Genomic DNA, 12,660 nt, shown 5'->3' on the forward strand with positions numbered 1-12,660 from the left:
TTAATTTCATATCTGTTTGGAATTACTCCAGTGCAAAAGACCTCATTCCTAGAACAGCACTGTGTTTCTTTTCTACTTTGGAATCATATCTGGACAAATCTGCTGTCCCTCCCTAGCTGTTTGTGTCCTGTGCCAGGCCCAGGAGCTGGAGAAAGGCGATGGCACTGCACAGGTGCCAGGAGGGATGTTCCTGGGTGTGGCCTTGGACAGCAGCTCCCAGGTGCCCACGTGCAAATGAAAATTGTGTGGTTTAGCAGCTGATGTATACAGCAGCTCTTTTATAAGAGCCAGTGATAAATTTACAGCACTTGTGAAGACACTGATGTGGCTTGTAGATTTTTCTCAAAATTTACGTGCAATAGAGGACAGACGGTATTTTTAAACTGCATCATGGAAAAGTATAGCTTTCTTAAGTTGTAATAGAATTGGAAACATTCCATATTATTAGGATTACACTACTGCTCATTATAAAAATTTAAATCAGCTTCATGAGCCATGCATTAAGAAATTGATTGTATTTTGGGATTAGCAGAAAAGTAATTCTATTTTATTCTAATGTGCAGGACCTCAGAAAAAGACATGAACATCCCACCCAAAGGAATAAGTAGAAGTAATTAGTCTTCAAGTACTAATTGTTTAAAGTAAATTACACAAAAAGTAATTACAAATTTAGTAAGACAAGGAAAAATAATGTTAGTGTTACAGTTTACCTACTGAAGTACCAGACATTTGGTTGCTTATTTTGCACATTGTAATGCTACTTTTAAAGTTTTTTCAGTCTCACAGAAGTCTTAAAATCTCTGTTGTTTATGGATGTTCCTGTAGTCCTGAAATCTGGCCCTGTATGTATGATAGATGCCAATGTTAGAATCTAAGAGGAGGAGTAAAAGTCCCTAATCTCTGTAGGACATATATTGCACGTCAGTTTTTTCTACAATCTGTGGATAAGAGCTAACTGGTTTTTCTTTATAATATCTTATTGGCAAGACTTGCACCAGATTATATTTTAGCTGGTAAATACATAATAAGCATATGTAAATGCATGCAAAATATTTTTGTGCATGTAATAACTTTGTCTCTGTATAATGCCTTTTTTCAGGAGTGATCAACTTTGACCAACTCACCTTATTAGTAGAATGTCTAACAACAAATCTTTTCCCTCATGAAAGTATATGGTGGGGTAATCTGGAGGAGGTTATTCAACTGGACAGAAAAATCAAGATGAAAAATAAATTTTTCTTTAGTTTGGCTAAGGCTGTTACTTTTCAGCAAATACCAAATGTATGTGACATAATCGTGTGCCACCTGCTAGTGTTTCCTGGCACGTGTTTGGCTCACCCTTCAGCCTTGGCAAACCTATCAGCCTTCCTGTCACTCCCTTCTCTAGTGCTCATGAATGTCTCTTGCTCCCATCTTCCAGTACTAGCCAAGATTTTATTTTAAAATTTGGTAAAGGATGTGATTACTGAAAAAAAAAGGAAATAAAAATATGTGAAAAATGCGTTTTGTAGGTAAGATATGTATTTTCTAAAAACCTAGATAGTGCTGATCATGAAAAAGAAATATTTTTGTGATCACTTTACTAGGTAGGAAATACTGGCAAATGGCGAACTCTCAATTTATTATTATAATTGGCAACTCTGAAGCACTGGAATAGGTCTCTCCTCAAAATACCATACAATCATTCTTCATCTCAAGAGACATATAAAATTCATAATAACCAGTTGAATTTTGACCATTAACACCAACACCAACTCTGATGAATTTCTGTGTAGTGGAAGTTTAATTAATGTTCACAGGATCACACATTCCTTAGAGTTTCATACCTGATGAGATGAAAGACAATCTATAAATGAAGAAAAAAAGTAAACAGAATTCAGTAAAAAAGGGGAAAGAAGAGATTGTAGATGAAAAATAAAGGATGGAGGAAAAGAATGTAAAATAACTTAAGTTTGATTCTCCTCTTTCTGCAGGGTTGTATTCTATGATGAAAGCAGGTAATGAAATTAATGAGCTATGGTTTTGACACCATAACTGTAGTACCTCTAAAATAGTAGTAAATTACCACTGTTGTCTCAGTCTGACTTCAGGTTTTATATTCATGAAGTAGATAATCAAATTGTTATGTTTCCTAAATAATTAGAATGGGATTGTGTCCGAAAGGTAGCAAGAGTTTTAAGTAGTGAGAACAACATTCTGCATTGTTTTTAAGTGTTCCGCATTATTCTAGGCTCAATTTAATCACAGCTCACTATACACACAGTTATCTCAGAAGCGTGCCTGTGCTTCAGCCATGTCTTCACCCATATTTGTTTTTCCTATGCTCTCACTAAGCCCCGTTTCTAAGTTTGTTTTATTTCTCCAGAGAGCACCTATCTCTCAGTTTTTCATAAACTATTTTTATAATTTTGTTTTCCTTGCAAAAATTTTTTTTGGCCCGTTTCAAATGAGACTGTCTCTTCTGTCTGTTCAGTGCTTATAAAGCTTCAACAGTGTGCAATCTCTCAAGTAGTCTGCAGAGGCAAAGGTCCTTCCTGGTTCAACCTCATTAACTTTTCTTCTCAGATTCACATCCACTGGTTTTCTAAATTAGTTGGATACATAAAATTAAAATGGCTGTAATAACATTAAGGCTTTTATCCTCTTTGTGAGCCAAGTACTAGGCAAAATCAGAAATGCTCAGGCAGGTCTGACACTGTCACACAAGGTCAGTAGCACACCTGTGTTACGGACAGCATATGTCTCATCTCCAAGCCTGCAGTCAGAGTTTACAATGTTAAATTACTGTTGACAGTAGTGCTGTTTGTATAGGGTTTTTTTCTTTTTTGAATTTATTCTAGACCTTTTTCTCATTCAATCCTATTTCCTTCTAATTTCTACATGTTCTTTTAAAACACATATATGCTTTATTTTCCTCACATGAAGTGTCCTTACAAAATTGTCCAGATGCATCTGGGGAAGAAATGCCCCCCTAAAACGAAAATTTCGCAATGGACTAGAAGATAAACTTGCACTGTTAAGATATTATATATTATCTTGGCCAGGTTTTCTGTGGTTTTGGGGTCACCATTTCACTTCTTTCCAAGTCTGAGGTTTGAGAAGTTACTAGGAAAAGTATTCTATTATTCCTAGTCCAGTGAAGTAAAAGTTCATATGTTTGTACATGAACTGTTAGACTCTTACCTCCTCTATAGCAGAATCCAATTTCTATGAATCAGAAAAGGAAAGCTTACAGAATGGATACATGTCTTGGAAGAGTTTTCAAGAGGGAATCAATGCTTGCCTAACAAAACCTCCTGGTTTACACAGAAAATAGTAGACATTTTTTCTTTTGAAAACTCATTTTTAATTTCATAAAATATGGCAATTTAAACTGTATCTGGGTCATGATATATGTGTCACTTCTGCCACTGTGTAGGATCAAGGTCAAGGTATTAATCTGCAACTAAAACTGTGCAGCTTCTGTGCATTGTTGTAGTCCAGTGTGAATGTTTTGAAACTTTGTGATGCCTGTGATTTTCCACTGGCTTTACTTATATTAATCTGTATGGTTTACATACTGCCAGGCTGGAGCTAAAGAACACCAGAAGATTCAGGAAGTGGGTCAGGGAATTATTCCATAACTCAGTTATACTTGTCCATAACTCATGTCTTAACAAGTTGCAGCTTGTATGTTTTATAAACTAAGATGAAAAATTGGAACTAGTATTTAAACCATAACAAAACTCAGAGTGTTTAGAGATTCACTAGCATAGAAAACTTGCCTTGCTGAAGCATATTATGTATTTTATATTGCAATACTCAGTCTTTCATTGAGCTGTATCAAAATTTATTTAGATGTGGAAGTATTTTCTAGCAGAAAATTACAAAAGGGTCTGTGATTTAAGAGAGTCAAGTTCAACAGAAAATAAAGTCACTAACCTTTAAACTAAGAATTCTGTTTCATACTTTACTATTTGTTTTGGATTTCTTGTTTTATAAAAATTACAATATTACTTTGGACTGGGATTCCACTTAAACAATGCTCTTTTTTCTAGGAGTTTTTTTTTGTTCCCTTAATGAATTCTAATTTAAGAAGTCTGATATAACAATAATATACCTACTTTTTTGAGGCTATCACATTATGCTATTTTGTTTGTTCAGTATTTTTAAAAAATATATTGACTTGGTATATTTGGTCTTAATTTTGTCAAGTATATTGTAATTTCCATTCAGATTATATATACTCATAATCAAAACAGTGGTATTATACAGAAGAATGAAAAAACTGCCCACAAACAGCAATTTTCTTTCCTGTTATTCAGCCATAGGCTTGTTACCATAGACATGCACGTTTAACTATCTATCCAGGATTTACTTAATACAGTAGAGAAAATACACTTTTACTCTGGCAAAATATATTTCAGCCATTGCTCTAAACAGAAAAAAAAAAAGTCTTTGACATTGCCATGCAGAGTAAAACAATATTTCATTTTCTGGTAGCATTCAGTCATGTTCACTCTAAATCGTAAACCAAATGAAATTGGTGCCATATTTATAGAGATATTTGTGAGCCAAAAGCTGTATAATTTTCATTGTACTTAATTTTGCTTTGCCTTGGGAAACTGTAACTTTGTTGTAATGTTTATGTATTTCTATGCATAGACTTCCTGTTGCTACAACTTGGGCTACAAATTTGGAATAATCTTCTTTATAATCCTGTTCATACTTCTATTACTTGTACTTGTACTCCTATAATGCCTTTAGGTTTCAGCTGAAAGAGATGACTCTAGAGGAAATTTTGTATCTTTCTTTCCTAGCCTGCTAAACTGACATCATCAGTTCAAAAATTAAAGCTTTGTATTGACTAGGAATGGTTAAATTGGGATGGGACATGTGCTATTGGAACTTAAGCTTGTATATTTTATTATTTATTATCTGTATCTATGCTTGTATTATCCATTATGGGTCTACTATTTTTTTAAAAAAAGAAGTAAATATCAAAACCATTTATTATTTCCAAAATTTCATGGTAGTAAAAGTTCACAAAAAAAAAAATAACAGAAAATAGGACTAGAGCAGAATGTAGGAAGTCATTGACTCCATCTGCTTGCGAAACAGCATCAATGTGTGTCTTCTGGACAAATGTTTCTCTACCTTTTCTTTCCTGTCATGGAGATTTTATGACTGCTGTAGGCAATATATTCAAGAATTCAAATGTTCTTACCAATAAAGCTGGTTTTGTTGAGTCTTTTTTATTACCTAGAATAGATCAACCCTGATGCCATTAAACCCCATTATTTCTTGTCTGGACCTGGAGAACAGGTGATTGGCATTGAAGGTGTTCTTTAAACCACCTTCTTATTCTCCAGAGTAAACAGCTCCAGTTCCTTCCATTTTTTGGTGGAGATCATAATTCTGAGATATTTTGGTGTCCTCTGGACTTCATCAACTTTCTCAGTATCTTTTTTGAAGTGTAATACCTAGAATGAACGTAATACGTAAATTTGGTGCCAAACCAAAGGAGGATTTCTTGTCTCTTACAGGTTACAGATCTGGTTATAAGTCTCTCTGTAAAGTTTGCTTTTTTGTTTAGCAACACTGTGATATTGATAGGTAATATCAGTGTTGTGTTCTGTTGATAACAACAGATTTCTTTCTACAGTTCTGCAAACTAATCTTGGCATCAGCCAGTTCTCTCAGTACCATAGAGCAGAGTCCATTGAGCTCATCTAGTATGAAAACATCTAAGTTGTCTAAGTACTAACTGACTAGTTATGTCCTTAGCATAGTCAGAGTGTTCACTATGCCATCAGTGGCATTAAGTAACCTTTAGCAGAATATATTAAAGGTTAATGCAGAAAAAAGACCCCTTAGTGTTTCTGCTTTCTTGGTTCCATTTGTTGAAAGCTTGCCATTGACTAGCAGAGTTTTTCCTCTTGATTATTACAGAAGTACCAAACAAAATGATGGTTTGAACTTGTGTGTTCCTTGGTAATTGTATTTTGGTTTGTGTCTGTATTTGCTTGTGTTTTTCTTTTCTTTTCATTCTTTTTTCATCTTGTCAGTAGTTCTTTAATTCTCAGTTCCGAACTGTTCTCAGTTGTGAGTTTGAGTGTTGTAGTAGAGACATTACACATACAGTGCACAGATGTTCTACTGGTACTGTCACAATGATACTGGTTTATTTTCATTTAATTTGTGGATATATATGTTATACCAATATATAGGAAAAGAGACACATTTTTAACTAAGTCTGTGTTTAATTTCAAGCCTTAAAATTGATTGTTGATCTGCCAATAGAGTCTATTTTGCTTCCAACATATCAGATTTCAAATGGTATAGCAACATGATGCAGATTTTATGTCAACTTAATGGAGAGGTAACTATTTCCATGCATGTTAGAATCTATGCTGTAACTACTGCAAGACTTACTGTAATGATAACTTCAAGAAACGAATAATAATTGGTGAAACCATCAGTAATATTTCTTATTTTGTAGAACGGATGCTTCAGCACACATGAAAAATATTTGATTGTGGTTTTACATTAAAAACCCTTGAAGTGGTGTGTTAGTTTTTGAAGCTTAAAAAATAACGTGCATATATATATATTTTAATATATACAGTTGTATTTTTTTTCAGTATATGAAAATTAAAAGCTGTTTATTTTTTAAAAACCTGGTCCATATTAAATGTCATATGCCAACCCTTACACATGTAAGGTAAGGGAATTACTGATGACTGTGTTATGTGTCAATGCAGTTTCAGTGTAGGAGAAGCAGTCCTCAGAAAAAGAGACATCACTTTTCAGGTTAGCAGTATACTTCTTACACTTATGTAAAATAATAAAAAGACAAGTTTTCTTTTAAAATACCTGTTGTAAATTTTTTATCATGCAAGGCAAAGTAAAAATCAAAGTCAAATCTATGTGAAAAGGCCACAACTTTCATAGAAGGACAGCTGTTAGTTTTTTTGAGCTGCAGAATATTCTGTGTAGTTTTGTAATCATATTTTACAGATTTAAAAAAAAATAATTTAGAGTTTTATATGTGGAGATAAACTGATTTCTCTAGGAAACTGCTTGAGAAATTGTTACATTATTTTATACTCTAGGACATATTTTCAAAGTAGATGAAAATATGTTGTTAAGGAAAGATACATTTCATTCTCCTGAAGTCGAGATGTTAAAAAAGATTAAAAAAAGATAATTTTTTAAAATTGTAGGCATCTTCCTCTAGGACACTCTGTTACAGATGTTTAAAAATTACCTTTATATTTAACCACTGTTTTGGGGGAAATTCTGTGGTATCTATTGTTACAAGAAATTTAAGTAAAAATTATGAAGTGCTATGAATATATACTTTATTGATTAGCAGTTTTGTCTGATGTAAATTACTGGTCTGAAACTTTATGAAGTAGTTCTCTCACATTATTTTTGGATGTTTTTTCTCACCTGTGATTCTCTACTACATTTATCATAACTTGAAGAGCATATTAAATTTAAATTCCTTTTGTACTGTATTTGTCTTACTGTTTCTGTTTACATTTAAGAAAAATATGCTTCAGAAGTTCTGTTTTTGTTAGATCTGTTTTATGTTAGCAAACATTACTCAGTTTTTGAATATTCTATGTTTCATTATGATGTCCACAATTTAGCAGAACACTCCTCTGGGAATGGATGGCTAAAAATCTTTTACAGATTCAAAACTCTCATTTAAAAGAGATGGGCTTGGGCAGCACAGTTCGGATCGGGATGGGAGCCAAAGCTTCCCTGGAATGCAGGAGGTGGATGCTGTAGTTTGATTTACTAGGTACTCTTAAGTTGTATCTTCCACGTTAGTACCAGCTGGCAATGTTTATGCACTCCAGCTTCTGTTGCAGCTACATGGTAGCTCAGCTCTCCTAATTTCCATGCAAGTCGGTTCATCCCTGATTTTATTGACAGTAAACCTATATTGTAGACTCAAAAAAATCCACTGTCATATGGTTTAACTTTCTGTGTTGTGTTCTTTGATTTTTTCTTTCTTTTAGTCTAGTTGCAGTGACTGAAATAGAGCTTATCATTTAGAAAAACATCCAATCTGGTCTATTCTCAGCAAACCATGTTAGTAATTTTCCACCTGAGCTATGCACTCATTTGAATCTTTATGCCATTTACAGACTTTATCAAGAGCTCAATTTCTTACTATGTTTGCGTTATTGAACACCATAGAAACAAAATGGTGTACGTGTTTCTTCTTTAGTAGTAGTTTTACTAGCACGAGTAGAAGTGATTGAATTTTATATTAAATGCACTTTACACATCTGTTAATTAATTGCTTTATTTTAGGGAGGTGATCCAACAGCTACTGTAATTGCACTGTGTTCAATGAGAGATTTAAATCTGTCTCAAGAAACATGTCAGCTGGCCATCAAAGACACTGGATGTCTTGAAGTGTTAATTAATTTACTTGACACAGAAGAAATTAAATGTCAGGTAACTAGCTTTGTCAAAAAGAGCAATGAATATGCCTTTTCTATCAGAATATTTTTTCAAGTTTCAAAGTTACAGAGTATAAAGAAAGTTCATTTCTTTTCTCATTTCTGTACTTTCTTGTTTTATTCAGATTTTTTAGAAAGACATCTCTCTTCGACTTTCAGTTTCCTTTTCCTCTCCCGATTAAATACAAAGAAAAAAATGAAATAACCCGTCATTTTAAATAATGTTAATGCTTTTGTATACCTAAATAATGTTTAACTTCTATCATTTCCCATTATTTAGACTGGTTCATTAAAAATCCTGAAGGAAATTAGTCAAAATGTATTGATCAGACATGCAATTGCAGATCTTGGAGGCTTAGAGATCATGGTGAAAATATTGGACTCTCCAGATACCAATCTAAAATGTTTGGCAGCTGAAACAATTGCAAATGTTGCTAGATTTAAACGAGCACGAAAGACAGTAAGGCAACATGGAGGAATCAAGAAATTGGTAAGCAGACATTAGAATTTTTACCCTTGTCATATGCGTATTTTTGTTCAAAAAACACATCATGTGTTGTGAACATGATTATTGTAGTGTTTACCATAATTAGAAAGCAGCGTGATATCAAAGTTCCCTGTAGATATTAAGAAAGTCGTATTTTTTTTTAGGTTGAGCTGTTGGAATCTATTTCAGCAGGATCATCACACCAAGCCAAAGACACTGAAACAGCACGCTGTGGGGCTTTGGCACTCTGGAGCTGCAGCAAAAGCACCAAAAACAAGAAAGCAATCCGTAAAGCTGGTGGCATTCCATTACTAGCTAGATGGCTCAAATGCTCACACACAAACATCTTAATCCCAATAGTGGGCACACTACAAGAATGTGCCTCAGAGGTGAGTAAACATACATAGCTAAGTTATTTCTAAGCGTTAAAGAAATTGGCCACTAAAAAGAGGTATTACATTCTACAGTCACTTAAATCAGATCAGTTATGCCTTCAGAAAGTAGATGCTTTGTGTAATCAAAGTTGTTTTGAGAAGGTCACAACTTGGATTGAAGTAAAAGCCACATATTTTTTATTTAAAAGGCTAGGAGTAATGCATGAAAGAAAAAATGTAGAAATGAAAGTCTTAATCAGTTTCTTTTTGTTATTATTTTTTTCATCATACTTTACAGATTTCGCAACCTAAGATGCTGTATTCTGGTTAATCAATGCATTTAAATTCTACAAAACTAACCTGCAGGTGTGGCCAAGAAGATCCAATGCAGTGCAGGGCAGAGTGGTTTACAGTGTCCTTGTGCATTGGGTCTGAACCATTGCAAATAGAAGAAAGGAATATATGTGATTTTTCTACGGATTTCCATGACACATTTTGCAACTTTGAGTATATTCAGTTTTTAAATTTGAATACAAATATTTTTTACCATGACCATGTAAGGGATTACAGGAGTGGGACAGTTCTGTTTAATATCTTTATGAATGGTCTGGTTGAGGGGATCAAGGGCACACCAAGGGTGGGAGTGTCAATGTACTAGAGGGAAGGAAGGCTCTGCAGAGGGATCTGCACAGGCTGGATCAACGGGCCAAGGCCGGTGGTCTGAAGTTCAGCAAGGCCAAGTGACAAGTCCTGCACCTGGGTCACAACAAGCCCTGCAGCACTGCAGGCTGGGGAGGAGTAGCTGGAAGACTGCCTGGTGGAAAAAGACCTGGAGGGCTGAACATGAGCCAGTGAGTGCCCAGGTGGCCTAGAAAACCAATGGCATCCGGGCCTGTATCAGCAATAGTGTGGCCAGCAGGACCAGGGCAGTGATCATCCTCCTGGCACTGCTCAAATCCTGTGTTCACTTCTGGGTCCCTCAATTTGGGAAGGATCTTGAGGTGCTGGAGTGTGTCCAGAGAAGGGCAATGGAGCTGGGGAAGGGTCTGGAGCACAAGTCTGATGAGGAATAGCTGAGGGAACTGGGGGTGTTTAGCCTGGAGAGAAGGCGGCTCAGAGGGGACCTGATCACTTCCTCCAACTACCTGAAAGAAAGTTGGAGCCAGGTGGGGTTGTTCTTTTCCCCCACGTAACAAGCAATAGGATCAGAGGAAATGGCCTCAGGTTGAATCAGGGGAGGTTTAGATTGGATATTATCACCAAAAGGATTGTCAAGCACTGGAGCAGGCTGCCCAGGGGAATGATTGAGTCACCATCCCTGGAATTACTTAAAAGATGTGCAGATGTGGCACTTAGGGATGCAGTTTAGTGGTGGACTTGGCAGTGCTGGGATAATGGTTGGACTCAGTGATCTTAAAGGTCTTTTCCAACCTAAATGATTCTATTTGTTTATGATTCTGTATCTTCATTTGAATTTGAGGTATATTGCATTTCAGATAAAAAAATATAATTTGTCTTGGTGAATTTGAGGCACTAAAGATATAATTCTTCAAGATATTTTACATTATTAAACACTTTGTCTACTAAAAATTAGCTTCTTGAATTTCACAAATTTATGCATGTTCCATGAGACACAAACCTGGCAGATTTTAGGTTCAGTAAGTATATATTGAGAAGGTGTCATTTTTGAGGGTTTCTTGTATGGCCTAACTTGGAAGGAACACTAAATGCATTTCTTACACAGATGTTTCCCTCACTTAAAAAATGATCCTGTTACAATGCCTGTAGGTTAAAATTTGGATTAAAATATCACTAAAAAATGTTAATCCTAAGAACATGTTTTTCTAACCTTGTTTTAGGAATAGATCTGTTGTTTTGGCTGCTGGTTCTCGATGAAGTGAGTGGGTACTTCTTGATCCCATTCTGCAGCATCTTTTGCTTTCTTGGGTCTGAGCAGGGAGTCTGGACACCATTCAGAATATTCTGCATTCTGCGTAAGCCAAGTGGCTACAAGATAGGCAGTGCAGTACCTTGTTTTACAGGTGATTTGAAGAGCACTGCAGAGAATGTACCTGCTTACCTTTGAGATCATCAGTAGTATTTTCAAGGCAATGATGACTTGTACTTACGTAAAGTACAAGGCTTCTCAATATCAAACCCTAGCATTGTAGCATTGTATTATTATTGTGACCTATTAACTGTTAATATGCAGGATCTAAAAGATGCAGTTTATCTTTTTAGCCAAGTTACAGACTTGCAATAAGGACAGAAGGCATGATTGAGAACCTAGTGAAAAATCTGAGTTGTGAACATGAGGAGCTCCAGATGCATTGTGCAAGTGCCATATTTAAGGTAATTGTATTATAATCAGTAGATCAGAACCAGCATTAGCCCTTTGTTTTCATGTCATTGGCAGTTTTAAATTTTCTTAATTTCACTATTTCTCTAATGCGTAAAAAATTATGGAAATGTTGTGAATATTTTAGCTGCATATTTAATATTATAATTAGATTCCTACTTGCTCTTCTTGTGTGCAACCCTTAAGTTGCATAGGTAACCAGTGGAGAGAGGTAAAGCATACTGTGCATAGAGCTGTTTTGGGTTTTTTGTTTGTTTGGCCCTAAAGTGGACAATGTGACAGTACAAGCACTGCTGCAAATACAGGAGCAGTTTACTGTCAAACTCACTTAGTGAGTTGTTAGCATATTCAGATGCTTGAATATAATATTTATGTTTTCTTCTCTATTAGCTTTTACTAGTTAAAATGTAATTCAGCTAGCTTTTGAAGACATAATTTGACACATTTTTACATCATATATATGTTTAATTGTTTTTTTATAGTGTGCAGAAGATGAAGAAATACGTGACCTGGTTAGAAAACATGAAGGTCTACAACCACTATCTGTTCTGCTTGATAACAGTGAAAACAAGCAACTTTTGGCAGCTGTGACAGGAGCAATCTGGAAATGTGCAATCAGTAGAGAAAATGTGCTAAAGTAACAATTTAATTTTACAAGCATTTATTACATTATCATGTTTTGATTTTATGGGCCTCTATTATTTTCAAAACTGTTGTGTCATGCTTCTTCATAATCAGTCTTTATAATCAGTTGGGCTTTCAACTTAGGTTTTATAGTACTTAAAAAATTGTCACCTGACCTTATCAGGGTACAGTGTTAAGGTCCTAGAATCTTAACAGTCAATGGAGACAAGTGGTGCCTCTAGTTAAGCTATAGGATATGAGTCAGGAGCTGTACTAGCACATACCAAACATTTGACACGTGGCCATATCTGATATCGCCCTCCTGTCTGTAGCTTACAAGCCAGAATCACTGCT

At 35.1% G+C, this 12,660-nt stretch overlaps 1 protein-coding gene across 2 annotated transcripts in view; it reads left to right on the top strand.

Moving 5' to 3' along the window:
- Positions 1–12,660, top strand: part of ODAD2 (outer dynein arm docking complex subunit 2) — a 75,039-nt gene that overhangs the window by 14,808 nt on the left and 47,571 nt on the right. For both annotated transcript variants that reach the window (XM_048294206.1, XM_048294213.1), the window contains exons 11-15: positions 8,311–8,457; positions 8,743–8,952; positions 9,114–9,338; positions 11,565–11,675; positions 12,165–12,319. In XM_048294206.1, the coding sequence (XP_048150163.1) occupies positions 8,311–8,457; positions 8,743–8,952; positions 9,114–9,338; positions 11,565–11,675; positions 12,165–12,319 (848 nt within the window). The remainder of the gene's footprint in view (positions 1–8,310; positions 8,458–8,742; positions 8,953–9,113; positions 9,339–11,564; positions 11,676–12,164; positions 12,320–12,660) is intronic.

The sequence above is a fragment of the Corvus hawaiiensis genome, chromosome 1 (genome assembly GCF_020740725.1).
Source record: "Corvus hawaiiensis isolate bCorHaw1 chromosome 1, bCorHaw1.pri.cur, whole genome shotgun sequence".
Lineage (NCBI taxonomy): Eukaryota > Metazoa > Chordata > Aves > Passeriformes > Corvidae > Corvus > Corvus hawaiiensis.